This window comes from Macaca nemestrina, chromosome X (genome assembly GCF_043159975.1).
Source record: "Macaca nemestrina isolate mMacNem1 chromosome X, mMacNem.hap1, whole genome shotgun sequence".
Classification (NCBI taxonomy): Eukaryota; Metazoa; Chordata; class Mammalia; order Primates; family Cercopithecidae; genus Macaca; species Macaca nemestrina.
Window position 1 is genome coordinate 25568053 of NC_092145.1, and position 15303 is coordinate 25583355.

At 51.9% G+C, this 15303-nt stretch overlaps 1 protein-coding gene across 5 annotated transcripts in view; it reads left to right on the top strand.

The window, feature by feature from the left end:
• The window catches only part of LOC105468464 (E74 like ETS transcription factor 4), a 48613-nt gene that overhangs the window by 25292 nt on the left and 8018 nt on the right, over positions 1-15303 (top strand). For 3 of the 5 annotated variants that reach the window (XM_071089181.1, XM_071089180.1, XM_071089179.1), the window contains exons 2-4: positions 6086-6369; positions 13546-13714; positions 14151-14243. In XM_071089181.1, the coding sequence (XP_070945282.1) occupies positions 6295-6369; positions 13546-13714; positions 14151-14243 (337 nt within the window). In that variant the 5' untranslated portion in view covers positions 6086-6294. Of the gene's footprint in view, positions 1-653; positions 1216-6085; positions 6370-13545; positions 13715-14150; positions 14244-15303 lie in introns of those variants that run through there. The other 2 variants (XM_011718647.3, XM_071089182.1) reach the window with 2 other exon arrangements.

Here is a 15303-nt window from a genome sequence, read left to right on the forward strand (position 1 = left end):
GTTGTACGCACCTATAATCCCAGCTACTCAGGAGGCTGAGGCACACCCTGGAGGCGGAGGTTGCAGTGAGCCGAGATCGCGCCACTGCACTCCAGCCCTGGTGACAGAGTGAGTGAGACTTCGTCTCAACAAAGAAAAAAAGAAAAACACGTTTGGGGCATAGCAGAGAGCTTTTGCCTACATTAGCTCATTAGCCTTTTGCAACAACCCTTTGAGCTAAGTAGGAGATCCCTGTTTTACAAAAGACGAAAGTGACCTGCCTCAACCCCAAGGCAGAGCTGGGACTTCTAGCTGGAAAGCTGATGATCTTAGGGTCTGCAGGGGCTTCTGGGGGCTCTCCTAGGCTGGAGCTGGCAGACTATTATACTGGGGTTTAGTGGCTGCCACACACTTGGGTTTCTCCCTTTTCCTGCAGTGGGTTCTCCCGTCATTGGCTTAGTGCCACTGCCCTGTGCCTCGTCCCTGAAGCACTAGAGATGGTGATGTGGTGGCCGCAGGCACTTCCAGGGGGTGCTCTTTTGGCCTTCTCAGGGCAGCTGGGGAAATAGGTTGTCTTTGTCACTAACCCTCCCCCTCCTCTTCCTCCCCTATGGGGCTTCTGTAGTGTAGTGCTCTTTCTTGCCACATAACCACAACCCAAAGAGCTGGGGCGGGGTGAGGACAGGAGACCCATAGCGCTGCACCAGCCGCAGCAGCCTGCTCCTCCCTCCCTGCCGGGCCCCCAGCCCAGGCGAGGAGTCAGCCCCTTCCCACCCAACAGCTGGAACCCTCCAGCCCCACCCTGTGTATTCTGGAGCCAGTGGGGTCCACCGTCTGGAGCTTAATGGGGCCCACAGCCCCTGTTGCTCTCTGGGAGGTCACCTGAAACTCATCATCTGGATGAACGCTTTTTAATTTTCAAAGTGCTTTTCCACTGCCATCTTTATTCACCTGAGACTCCCTGGTGAGCGCCTGCTAAGCCTGGATTACTCACAACCCTCACCCGCTCGAAGGATGACAGAAACCACAGCCCAGAAAGATGGCCGACTTTTCCATGGTCACACATCTTGCTAGGATGCAGCCGGAACGCTTCCCTCCTCCTCCTCCCGGACCCTAGGCAGTCTACACTGTGGGTGGGCTGTGGGTCCCCTGGAGAAAGAGGAGAAAGCATCTCTTTGCCTGGGACCTGCCATGTAATCACTCCTCCTCTGGGACAGACCAAGGCCTGGAAAGAAGGTAGGGGAAGAGGAGAGCTGAGAAGGGTGTGAGAGCGGGGCCTGTAACTGGGGAAGAGTCCTGGGCCCACCTCGCCGTCAGAGTTGGGACAAGCCCTATGCTGGAATCAGGTGGTGACAGAGGAGCAAGGAAGGAAACTGGGTTTCTTGTAAATAAGCGCAGAGAAACCCCAACCAACAGAGCTTGCAAAACCTTTCTTTTTTTCCCTCCCTCTTCCTGGTTTCATCTCAAATAGAGTGGGTGGTAGAAAGAAAGGAATAGGAGAAAGAGCTGACAAAATAGCGGTGACTAGGACCCCTTCACTGGGCACTTGCTTAAGGAGGAGGGTTAGCTTGCTCATTGGAGTCCAGTCGTAACTGGACTGAGGTTGTGGGTTCGAGTCCTGTGGATGGGTGAATTCTGCTTTGCTCAGGACTACAGACTGGATATAGTCCTGACTCTGGCCTTCTGTCTCTTAAATTCACGCCACTGGTCACATGGTGCAGCAGGCAGTTCCCTGCTTGAGGACTATTCGCCGGAGGACGGGCTGTTTTTCAGTCGAGGGTACAGCTGTTCCTGGGGTAGTTTCCATTTTGCTTGTGGTTGTGGGGGAGGGGTGTTGAGGGAGTGGGAAATGGCATGAAGGAAATTGTCACTTCCTTTCCAGAGAATTCCAGAAAGGTTTCATGGAGGATGAGGTATTTCAGGAGTTAGAGCTGGCTCCGAGGGGACAAGGAACCGGAGAAGGAGAATTGTGCTTTGTGGCCCAGCTGACCATCTGGCCTCCATGTTTCCTGGCATGTGTGAAAATGCCACGGGTGTTACCGGCAATTCTGTGAGAGCCATTGGCTCAGCTGAACGGGTGTAGATTTAAACTCACTCCACGGAGACTGTGGACGTGGCTTTCACATTAGGGCTATTTCCTGTAGGGGAGGCTCAGATGAGTGGTTGCTGGACACTGCCTGGTATGTTTCAGTGACAGCCCCAAGAAGGGTCTGTGCGTCTGAAGGGGGCTGAGTTGTGACACAGGAGCAGCCCAAACCACTTCTATTTTGCTTCGGTTTTGAAATGCAGTCAGAGCTACAGAGGTGTCTATTTGTGGGCCGGGAGGTCGGCGCCTTCGCCTGCACACTCCCTCCTGCGGTCCATACACTCAGAGAGCACCCAGGGGCACAGACTCTCGCACAGGCTTTGCTTTTGGCCCAAGTAAGACAGGCGCTGGGAGCCAGAGACCCTGTAGGGCCTCAAAGGGGGCGAAGGGAGTGGAGCTCTTGCCACCCTGCCAGTGGACTGTGACTGGAGCAAGCTGTGAGCTGTGCAAGGATGGGGCAAGGTAGGGGAATTCACCACCAGTTACTAAGGGTTCCCAGGCACCTCAATTCCCCGAGCCAAGTGTCCGTGTGTGCCCCCTGAATCCTCCACTCACTGGGGAGGCAGCATCCAGGACTCTAGGCTACGGAAGCTGCATCCCAGCCAAAGGGCCCACTGGAGGGGAGCCCCTGGTGGGGGCCTCCCTGGCCTGCAGGGCGCACCTCCTATGGTGGTGGCATCTTTGGTTTCAGGTTCCTGGGAGAACGAGGTTATTTTGAAGGACTGAAGGGGGGTTCACTCCTCTGCTGGGGAGAGTGAGTGAACATGCAAATGAGCTGCTCTCCACCTCTCACTTTCAAATCCTCAAACATCTCAAGGGGGAGGGGGAAACTTTCTGGACTGGAAGGTTAGGGCGGGATGGTTTCTCAGCCTCGGCCAAAAGAGTAGGACAGCTACTTCCTCCCCCTCCAGCCCTTCAAGACCTTAGCTTCAGGCTCGGGGCAGATGATCACGAGGATGAGCCTTGGGTGCCGGGTACAGCCTCACAATACCTCACAAACTCGAGCCCTCAAAGCCTGCATCCACCAAGTCCTGGATTTTGCTACTTCAACATGTGGACACAGAAAAGAATGCCCTGGGAATCATCTCTCTTTGATTTCAAACCTCTCTGCATTGGTGACCAAGCATCCCATTCAATGCAGTGCAGGGCCCTGGCTGCCTCCCTCCCCCACCAGCTCCCTAGCACATGGACTTTGGGGGATCTCACCCCCGTGACCCATGGGCCACATAGCTGGGACTGGCATTCTCTTCCTGAGAACCCCACCCCCATCTTCAGCACAGCCACTTCCAGCCAGCATTAGCTCGGGTTTGTCATTCTCACGAAGGCAGCTGAGGCTGGCCCAGAGGAGGAACTGACAACTGAGCTTGCGGCTTTGCCGGCCAGACCAGGGCAGCCCTTTGACACACAGAGGCTCTCGTGCACACGTCTCCATGCTTGGGACACATGCACACACCCTGCACACGCATATACCTACAGTGCGCTTGCACAGCCACAGCCAACACAAATAGCGCACCCGGGTAAATGACAATGCAAAAACATACAGAGGTCACCCCAGAAGGTATGCGCATTTTTCTCATTCTCACGTAAGGCAGAGTACGTGACACCTACCCGCATCCACTGTGTACAGATAAATGTTGCCCAGAGAACACACCTCACAGTTGCTGACTGACCCATACCACAAATCTATCCATCCATCCACCCATCCACCCGTTCATCCCTTCATTCATTCATGCATTCATTCCACAAACACAAATTGAGTGTGTTACATGCCACACATGATGCAAGGTGCTAAGGTTTCATCAACGTACAACTCAGTTGTTCCTGCCCTCAAGGAAGCCTCTGTCTTACGGGGGAGGTAAGGAAGGTGCATAAAAGTAGCCCAGGCAGACAGCACCAGCAATGAACTCGCAAACATGAAATCCTGATCTGGAAAGAAGAGATGAGCAAGCCCAAAGGGAAGGGCTATAGCGGGTGACCTTGGGGGAGGGGACACACACAGGAGTTTCATGTTTAGACAAAGTGGGATTAGGTGAAAGTGATCACCTTTAATTTGATTAGTATGAGAATGTTTCCTGGGGGCAGACAGAAGGCCTGTGGGAGGGCGGGAGCTGCTGTGGAATGCAAGCCTTGGGGCGCTTAGGTTAGTGGCGGGAGGTGGGGGGACAGACCTTCCAAGCATAAATGGCCTTGGGAGGCTTCACAGACCAGTGGAGAATGGGTTGCAGACAGGGTCTGGTGGGGGTAGGGTGGTGGTGGGAGGAGTGAACCCAGGGCAAGGGCTGCAGGTTCCCAGGCGCCTCCTCCCAGTACTCAGCCTCTCACTCGTCCAAAGGGTAATTCAGACCTGACAGGTTGAGTTGAGCGACTTCTCCCGACTTTTTGCTGGGGTGGGTGGAAAGGTGTGGGGGTGAGGGTGGGGGTGGGGTGAGGGCACGGCCAGCCCTGTGGGCTAACGGAAAGGAAGTAGGAGAGGCCTGGGTGTCTCCTGTGGGGGAGAGCGGTCATCAGGGAGGTCACCGTGGTCCCCCTCCCTTTCCTCCCCTTTGCCCCTCTCTGAAGTTCCTCATTTCTTTCCGGGCCAGGAGAAGGTTTGGCCACCCCGGCACTGCCAAGGGAGTGTCAAGGAGGTGGAGTGCAGTGTGTGGCTCCCGCTATGGTGCATGGCCCTAATTCTTCAGGCGCTCATGGTGAGGCCAGGCTGTTCGTGGACCCACCCACATGCACATCCACACACTCAGAACCGAGCTCAGGGGACGAAAGACGTGGCGCCTGGAAGTGGAGAAGCTCCAGTGATGGGGTGGAGGAGTAGAGCTGGCTGGCGAGGAGGGAGGTGGGAGGGCTGGGGCTGTGGGAGGCAGGCCTGGGTGTGACCACCCACAACACGCACATGAGGCGCCTGGGCACTGACAGCCCTGAGGAGTGGCGACAGGGGAAACAAATGCAGGCCCGGGCGCCATGTGACACCGTGAGCGCTGAGGGCACGTGGGGCAAGAGGAGGTGTGTTTGGGCTGCGGCAGACACAGAAGATTTCCTGGAAAAGGGGCCCAAGCCAGCCCCAGAGGATGGGGAAGGTTCCGCCTGCCCCTCCTCCAGCCGGGGCTCTCCTCGCCAGTTCCCAGGGTGACAGTTCAGTCTTGAAACTGAAAGCAAAGCTGAACCAAGAACACAAACCCACACACAGCACAGAGGCCACGCTCTCTGGCGGGTGGCAGCGGTGGTGGTGAGGGTGGGGAGTGCCGACGAAAACAGGGTGCGTGGCCCGCCTGTCCCCCGGTCTCCAGGCTCTCTGGAAGTTTGGCTCCGTCTGAGAGTCCCATCCCTGAGAGCAGAGGCAGGCCACTGCTGGTCCTCACACAGCACAACCCCCACAGTGAGGCAGGCATGGGTGTGACCACCCCCACTTCTTCCTCCGTAGACATGGCCCCTCAGAGCTAACTGACCCCCACTCCCAAGGTAAAATTAGGCTGACTTCACCTGGAGTCAGGCAGAGTCAGAAGAGCACTCTGTATACCCACAGACCCCCACTCAGCCCCTCACACGATTCTTCCCCCAAGCCAAGGGAGTTACAGGGATTCTCCATGCTGCCACCTTGTCCATGAGGCCAGGCCGGGCGCCCTGACTCCCCCTATGGCCATGCCCTGGGGATTAGTCTTCAGGGTGGAGAGAGTGCAAAGTTCCTCCATCTGTCAGTTTCTCCAGGGGAAGGCGGGGAGGCAGGGAGGGAGGCTGTGTGTCTTTGGGACTAGCGTGAGATGCCTATGCTGGTGACCCAGACAGGCACCAACACTCAGCCACTTCCCGCTGGAGGCCATTCAGTTGACTTCCTCTCTCTCCTTCTTTCTTTCCCTGACCTCTTTCTTCTCTGTCGCTTTTTTTCTCTCCTCATCCTCCCCTTTCCACCACTCCTCTATTGGCAGTCTGCCTTAGCATGGCAGGGTCCCTCTGGTTCATAGGCAGTTCCGGCAACGGAGCTCAAGGAAGGTGACTTACTCACTGTCCCCATCTCTCCCTTCTCTCTAGGTCGCTCCTGTGGTTGGTCCAGCCCAGAATGCAGCCTTGAGCCTGGCTTAGGCCACCACCTATTCCAGCTCTCTCCACCCCCTATTTTACCGCAGCTCGGGGGGTAGGCCCTAGGCTCCAAAGTACCTGGGTAGTGTCTCTTCATCAAGAAAGCCCTACAGTTCTGGAGGGCTCTGATAATCCCATTGTCAGCTCTCTGAAAAGACAGCATGGCTATTACCCTACAGCCCAGTGACCTGATCTTTGAGTTCGCAAGCAACGGGATGGATGATGATATCCACCAGGTATGGCCCCAGAGAACAGAGCACAGTCAGCCCATGTGGACAATCAGATAGACACAGACAGCCAGGCAGACAGCCAGGGAGCCAGCCGGCTGCACAGCTAACCAATCGGCAAATATCCATCAAGCACCTACTATGCTCAGGGCACTGGGCCTGCGTGCCAGCCAGTCACTCATGAGGCTGGTCCGGAGTCACCGGGCAGTCATTTAGGGAGCTGGCTGCCCACATGCCATCATCGAGCCAGCCAAACAGCTGCTAAGTACATCAGCTGGGCTGTTGGTTAGTCAGCAACATGAACCGAACGCATAAGGGGTACACTGACCATCGAATGCATTTTTCGGCCACTTCTCTTCTCCCAAAGTGTCACAGTGAGAAAGCTGTGGAGACAGCCACATAGCAAGAATGAGCGCTGCCAGCTGAACTGTGGATGTGTGTCCAGGCCCTGACATTTTCACAGTCATCTTTTTGGCCCCAGCCTGAGGATCCAGGGCAAGCTGGAAATGAGGTCTTTTGGTGGGAGGAAGTTGGAAAATAGGACAGGATTCTGGCGCTCACTCAGGTCCTCACTGCTCCATACCTTCCCTGCACTGGCACGTTTTCTGTGCATTTAGATGTACCCATTGAATGGTGTCCTGGCAGACTCATCACTGCCCTCCATTCTCCTCCTTCCACAAAATGGAGAGAGAAGAGGCATCCAGGCACAGTAGAAGGAATGGAAGATTAGGAGTCAGGAGCCCTGGGTTCTGATCCCAGTTTGGCCACAATGTCACCTGAGCAAGTCCTTTCCTTTACCCTATTTTATTTATTTTATTTTATTTTATTTTATTATTATTATTATTTTTTTTTTGAGACGAAGTTTCTCTGTTGCCCAGGCTGGAGTCCAGTGGCATGTTGTCGGCTCACTGCAACCTCTGCCTCCCAGGTTCAAGCCATTCTCCTCAGCCTCCCGAGTAGCTGGGATTATAGGCACCTGCCACCACCCCCGGCTAATTTTTGTGTATTTTTAGTAGAGACGGGATTTCACCATGTTGGCCAGGCTGGTCTCCAACTCCTGGCCTCAAGTGATCTGCCCAGCTTGGCATCCAAAACTGCTAGGATTACAGGCGTGAGCCACCGCGCCTGGACCCCTACCCTATCTGACTGCTGTTTCCCCATCTTCACCAAGAGGCGATCCAGCTGGATTATCTCCAAAGGGCATTCCAGTCTAACTCAGATGCTCTCTATTCTAAATCCTGTGAGGATGGAAAACTGTCCAATCTCTAGCGGCCTACCAAAGCCTGCCCCCTAGTGGCCTTTGAGCACATTGGACATTCTGTCTACCTCCTTACCTAAAGCAGCTCTATTTTATTGAACATACGTGGTGTGCCTAGCCTTGTGGAGGGCATCAGACAAGGAGAAAGGAAGAAAAATCTACCATACATGAGTTCTCAATGCTACTTGTCATTTTTCATTTGTTTCTAGTCCACTCAGCAGTTGTTTCTTTTCTTCATAGAGGCTGTTTTTCACAGAAGCAGTTCTTACCTTCCAACCTATTCCTCCACCCTCAGTGGACAGCCTCTCCTCCAATCCACAGAGAAGTTCAAAGCCCAGGATGCCCTCAATTTCCCTCTCTTCTCTCTTTTTATCTGTAATATCTGTTCTTGTTTCCTTCCCACTGGCCCAGGAGAAAGAAATGTTACTTTTCCTTGCAAGGGTAACTCCCAACCTCTGTACTTAATCTGTTCTCTCCTGCATCCTTCAAGACCTCAAACCGGCCGGGCGCGGTGGCTCACGCCTGTAATCCCAGCACTTTGGGAGGCCGAGGCGGGCGGATCACAAGGTCAGGAGATCGAGACCACGGTGAAACCCCGTCTCTACTAAAAATACAAAAAAAAAAATTAGCCGGGCGCGGTTGTGGGCGCCTGTAGTCCCAGCTACTCGCGAGGCTGAGGCAGGAGAATGGCATGAACCCGGGAGGCGGAGCTTGCAGTGAGCCGAGATCGCGCCACTGCACTCCAGCCTGGGCGACAGAGCGAGACTCCGTCTCAAAAAAAAAAAAAAAAAAAAAAAAAAAAAAAAAAAAACCTCAAACCATCCATCACATCCTGTCTCTCGTATCTTTTACTTTTCTTTTTTCTTTTTTTTTTTTTTTTTGAGACGGAGTCTCGCTCTGTCGCCCAGGCTGGAGTGCAGTGGCCGGATCTCAGCTCACTGCAAGCTCCGCCTCCCGGGTTCACGCCATTCTCCTGCCTCAGCCTCCCGAGTAGCTGGGACTACAGGCGCCTGCCACTTCGCCCGGCTAAGTTTTTGTATTTTTAGTAGAGACGGGGTTTCACTGTGTTACCCAGGATGGTCTCGATCTCCTGACCTCGTGATCCGCCCGTCTCGGCCTCCCAAAGTGCTGGGATTACAGGCTTGAGCCACCGCGCCCGGCCTACTTTTCATTTTTATTTTTTGAGATGGAGTTTCACTCTTGTCACCCAGGTTCCAGTACAGTAGCACGATCTCGGCTCACTGCCACTTCTGCCTCCTGGGTTCAAGCGATTCTTGTGCCTCCGCCTCTGGAGTAGCTGAGATTACAGGCACGCATCACCACGCCCAGCTAATTTTTGTATTTTCAGTAGATACGGGGTTTCACCATGTTGGGCAGACTGGTCTGGAACTCCTGACCGCAGGTGATCCGCTTGCCTCGGACTCCCAAAGTGCTGGGATCACAGACGTGAGCCACCGCGCCCGGCCTCCCGTATCTTTTAGATCTCTCAGATTTCTTTCCTCAACTTTGAACATCTTTCAGATGTCCCCAACCCGAAAAGAAAAACTTCTCTCCCTTCTGTCCCCACCTACAAAATAGCACCTTTTTAGTTCCTTTCTTCCACCCAGGGTAGTCTCCACACTCTGTTTTTACTTTCTTACCTCCCTTTCACTCTTTTTTTTTTTCTTTCTTTTTTTTTTTTTTTTTTGACAGGGTCTCACTCTGTCGCCCAGGATGGAGTGCAGTGGCTCACTGCAGCCTCAACCTCCCCAGGCTCAGGTGATCCTCCCACCTCAGCCTCCCAAGTAGCTGGGACAACAGGCGCATGCCACTGCACCTGGCTAATTTTGTGTGTATGTGTGTGTGTATATATATCTCTCTACAGAGAGAGAGAGAGAGAGTTTTGCTCTCATTGCTCAGGCTGGAGTACAATGGCGCGATCTCGGCTCACTGCAATCTCCATCTCCTGGGTTTACGTGATTCTCCTGCCTCAGCCTCCCAAGTAGCTGGGATTACAGGCGCACACCACCATGCCTGGCTAATTTTGTATTTTTAGTAGAGACGGGGTTTCACCATGTTGGTCAGGCTGGTCTCAAACTCCTGACCTCAAGTGATCCATCTGCCTTGGCCTCCCAAAGTGCTGGGATTACAGGTGTGAGCCACCATGCCCGGCCTAATTTTTGTATTTTTTGTAGAGATGGGGTCTTGCCATGTTGCCCAGGTTGATCTCAAACTCCTGAGCTCAAGCAATCCTTCTGCTTCAGGCCTCCCAAAGTGCTGGGATTACAACAGGTGTGAGCCGGCCAGGCGTGGTGGCTCACGCCTGTAATCCCAGCACTTCAGGAGGCCAAGGCAGGTGGATCACCTGAGTTTGGCAGTTCGAGACCAGCCTGACCAACATGGAGAACACCTGTCTCTACTAAAAATACAAAATTAGCCGGGCGTGATGGCGCATGTCTGTAATCCCAGCTACTCAGGAGGCTGAGGCAGGAGAATCGCTTGAACCCGGTAAGTGGAGGTTGCAGTGAGCTGAGATTGAGCCATTGCACTCCACCCTGGGCAACAAGAGGCAAAACTCTGTCTCAAAAAAAGAAAAAAAGAAAAAGAAAAAAAAGGAAAAGACAAAGAAAAACAACAGGTGTGAGCTACCACACCCAGCCCCTTTCACACCTCTTAGGAAACTACTTTTATTTTGAAATGTATGATAAATACAAAAAGGTGCAGAAATCATATTTAGATATAGACATGTATTAAATGAATACCCAGGCCCTTACCACCCAAATTAAGAAATAAAACATTACCAGTCTCCTACAAGCCCCTGATACCTAACACTTAATGAGAGCTTAGTCTACGCCAGAACCTGCTCTGAGTGCTTTATGTGTATTGATCTGTTTAAACAATCCTAGGGGGTCAATCATGTGATCACTCTCATTTTATAAATGGGGAAACTGATACACAGAAAGGTTTGGTAACTTGCCCAAGGTCATAATGCTAGTGAGCAGCAGAGTTTGGTCTCAAGCCCAGGCACTCTGGCTCTAGATCAGCACAATCCAACAGAATTCTCAGGAATGAGGCCAGGCGCGGTGGCTCACGCCTGTAATCCCAGCACTTTGGGAGGCTGACGCAGGCGGATCACGAGGTCAGGAGTTTGAGACCATCCTGGGCAACATGGTGAAACCCCGTCTCTACTAAAAATACAAAAATTAGCCAGGCGTGGTGGCGGGTGCCTGTAATCCCAGCTACTCAGGAGGCTGAGACAGGAGAATCGCTTGAGCCCGGGAGGTGGAGGTTGCAGTGAGCTGAGATCGTGCCATTGTACTCCAGCCTGGGTGAGAAGACCAAAACTCCATCTCAAAAAAAAAGAAAAGAAAAGAAAAGAAATTCTCTGGAATGCTGGAAATGTTCTGTTTGTGCTGTCCATTATGGGGCCACTAGTCACATGTGGCTATATAGCACTTGAAATGTGGCTAGTGCAATTGAAGAAATGAATTTTTAAGCTCTCCAAAGTTTTTATTTACCTCTAAATTTAAATAGCCGCCCGTGGCTAGTGGATATCATCATGCACAGTGCAGCTCTAGACGCTAGGACCTTAATCACTATACCCAACTGCTTACCTCGGTCTGTCCTCACTGAGATCCACTGCGACTTGGCCTGGGACCCCAGCACTGCCCTCACACTGATCTAGCCAGGGTGACTGCCCACAGCCAAATCTAAAGATCTTTTATCCATTTTTATTTCTCTGGATCCCTCAGGAACACTACACAGAGAGGACCATTCTCATTCTTTTTGCATGAAAAAAAAAAAAAAAGAATTATCATCCACAAACAGTTCTTGAGACTAAACAACAACAACAAAAAGAATTATCAACATTCCCATGAAAGAAAATTTGGAAGATACAAAAAAAGTAGAAAGGGGGAAAAAAATCATTCAAAACTCCATAATGAAAATAAAACCATGGCCAGGTGTGGTGCCTTATGTCTGTAATCTCAGCATTTTGGGAGACCAAGGCGGATGGGTTACCTGAGGTCAGGAGTTTGAGGCCAGTCTGTCCTACATGGTGAAACCCTGTCTCCACTAAAATACAAAAATTAGCCAGGTATGGTGGCAGGCGCCTGTAATCCCAGCTACTTGGGAAGCTGAGGCAATAGAATTGCTTGAACCTGGGAGGTGGAGGTTGCAGTGAGCCAAGATCGTGCCTGGGTGACAGAGCCAGACTCTCGTCTCAAAAAAAAAAAAAAAAAAAAAAAAGAAAACTATGATTAACATCCTGGTACATTTGCTTCTATATAGAGGTTTTTTTCTTTTTTTAAATAGAGATAGGGTCTTGCTATGTTGCCCAGGCTCGTGTATGAACTCCTAGGCTCAAGCAATGCACCCGCCTCAGCCTCCTAAAGTGCTGACATTGCAGGCATGAGCCACCACATGCAGCCTCTATATGGAGTTTTTTTTTAAAAAAAAACACATGCAGTCATACTGCTTTTTAATTTCGCTTTGCTTAATTTCAGAACACTTATGTTCTCTAGGGGTTGAATTCTCATCTCAATTTTCTTATCTACTCCAAGGGACTGAGCGACCACCAGCTCCCTTTTGAACTCTTAGACACTTATTTTTGACTCCCTGATAGGCATCTCTATTTCAGATGTCCCAAAGGTACCTCAAGCTCACCACATCCAGACATTGTAGCCCTTATCTTGGTCCACAGCCCGCTCTTCCTCCTCTTGGGCCCTCCCTTGGCATGAGCAGTATCTCCATGTCCCTGTTGAATAAAGCTGGAAATTGAACCCCTCTCCCCCATCCAGGCAGTGACTGAGTCCTGACATTTCTACTTCTATAATGCCTCTGTTCTGTCTTCATTCCCACTGTCATTGCCACAGATGGAGCCCGAAGATGTCTGAGCCCCTAACTCTGGCTGTGAACTAGGTCCCCAACCCTGACTCTAGGCTGAATCCCTGTCCCCCGACTATAGGTTGAGCCCCTTGCCCTTGCCATCAACTAGTCTATTCCCAATGGCCTTAGAATGAATCTAATCCTCGTAGACTGAGCCCTAACCTGGCCACGGATTAAACCACAACTACAACCAGTTAAAAATGCTTGCCTGGCCAGGCGCGGTGGCTCATGCCTGTAATCCCAGCACTTTGGGAGGCTGAGGTGGGCGGATCATGAGGTCAGGAGATGGAGACCATCCTGGCTAACACGGTGAAACCCCGTCTCTACTAAAAATACAAAATATTAGCCGGGTGTGGTGGTGGGCGCCTGTAGTCCCAGCTGCTCGGGAGGCTGAGGCAGGAGAATGGTGTGAACCCAGAAGGCAGAGTTTGCAGTGAGCTGAGATTGCGCCATTGCACTCCAGCCTGGGCGACAGAGTGAGACTCCATCTGGAAAAAAAAAAAAAAAAAAAAAGAGCTTGCCCTTGGCTGGGCGCAGTGGCTGTAATTACACGCCTGTAATCCCAGCACTTTGGGAGGCTGAGTTGGGTGGATCACCTGAGGTCAGGAATTCGAGACCAGCCTGGCCAACATGATGAAACCCTGTCTCTACAAAAACTACAAAAATTAGCCAGGCATAGTGGCACACGCCTGTAATCTCATCTACTTGGGAAGCTGAGGTAGGAGAATCGCTTGAACCCAAGGCGGAGGTTGCAGTGAGCTGAGATCATGCCACTGCACTCCAGCCTGGGCGACAGAGCGAGATTCTGTCTCAAAACAAAAACAAAAAGAAAAACAAAAACTTAAAGTGCTGGTGGTGCAGAGCTAACCCATCTCTGTTGATCAAGAACCCACTGAAAGCATCACCTAATGAGGCTGGACCCAGAGTGATGTCATCCTATACAAAGGACAGTCCCTGATGAACCCAAGAATAAGGACTTGCACAGAGGGCCAGATTCTGGTAGGGTGGGTTTGCTGGAAGAGCTGGGTGGGTCTTGAACCACATCCCTATCTTCTCCATAGCTGGAAGACCCCTCTGTGTTCCCAGCTGTGATCGTGGAGCAGGTACCCTACCCTGATTTACTGCATCTGTACTCGGGACTGGAGTTGGACGACCACAATGGCATCATAACAGACGGGACCTTGTGCATGACGCAGGATCAGATCCTGGAAGGCAGTTTTTTGCTGACAGGTCTGTTCCCTTCCTGGGCAGAGAAGGTGTGGTAGAAAAAGGGGTTGTGTCTTTAGGGAACAGCAGCCCACAATGGCTTCTAGTAACCCCGTGCAGAATGGGCAAGGCCACCAGCCAAAAAGTTGTGCTGCTTCACAGAGGAGGGAACTATCTTAGTAGATTCATGGTCTGTGGAAATGGGGTGGGACGATGAGGAGTGAAGACCAGATGAGGGGGTGGAGAGTTAGGTCAGGAGGGGTGCTGGGTCCTTCCTGGCTGTCCCTCAGTACCTCTGGTCAGGGTCCCGCTTCTCCCTCACTTAGCACTCACTTCAGGGTCAGCCTGAAGGATGCTTACCACCATCCTTTCTTCGGGCTGGCCCTGATTATAGCTGTACCCCCTGCCTTGTGCCCTGAGGGAACTTTTCTTCTCTCCTCCCACCATGGAACCGGACCAGATGACAATGAGGCCACCTCGCACACCATGTCAACCGCAGAAGTCTTGCTGAATATGGAGTCTCCCAGCGATATCCTGGATGAGAAGCAAATCTGTAAGTTTGAACCCCAGTGCCTGAACTCAAGGCAACAAAATAATTCCATTTAAAAATATGAAATCCGTGTATTGGTTTCTCAGGCATGTGTGCACACAGGTATACATGCACCACACCCGCCGATATACATATGACTTTTATCCTTTTGTATTTTGCTGATGGGTTTATTTCAATTAGCACGATGTCCTCAAAGTCCATCCATGTTGTAGCATGTGTCAGAATTTCTTTCCATTTTCAGGCCAGGCACAGTGGCTCACGCCTGTAATCCCAGCACTTTGGGAGGCTGAGGCGGGTAGATCACTTGAGGTCAGGAGTTCGAGACCAGCCTGACCAACACGGTGAAACCCCATCTCTACTAAAAATATAAAAACTTGCTGGGCATGGTGGTGCAAGCCTGTAATCCTAGCTACTCAGGAGGCTGACGCAGGAGAATCACTTGAACCCAGGAGGCAGAGGTTACAGTGAGCTGAGATCGCGCCATTGCACTCCAGCCTGGGTGACAAGAGTGAAACTCCATCTCAAAAAAAAAATTTTTTTTTTCCATTTTCAGGCTGAATAATATTGGCCAGGGTGCCTTTCTCAGGCCCCTCTGCTCTTTTGCTTAGCTCCCAGGAAGACTGAGAGATGCAGCATGTGGCTCTTTTAGAAATAAGTGATCCGGGCCGGGTGCGGTGGCTTACACCTGTAATCCCAGCACTTTGGGAGGCTGAGGTGGGCAGAATATGAAGTCAGGAGTTCGAGACCGGCCTGGCCAACATGGCAAAACCCCATCTCTACTAAAAATACAAAAATTAGCCTGGCGTGGTGGCACATGTCTGTAATCCCAGCTACTTGGGAGACTGAGGCAGGAGAACCCGGGAGGCAGAGGTTGCAGTAAGCCAAGATCGTACCATTGCACTCCAGCCTGGACAACAAGAGCGAGACTCTGTCTAAATAAATAAATAAAATAAGTGATCCCTGCCCATCCTACCAAGATCCTAACTCCCCAGAGGGCCCCCAAAGCAGGCTCTTCCCAATGCCCCTCAGGCAGATACACAGGAGGGTCCCCCCAAATTGCCTT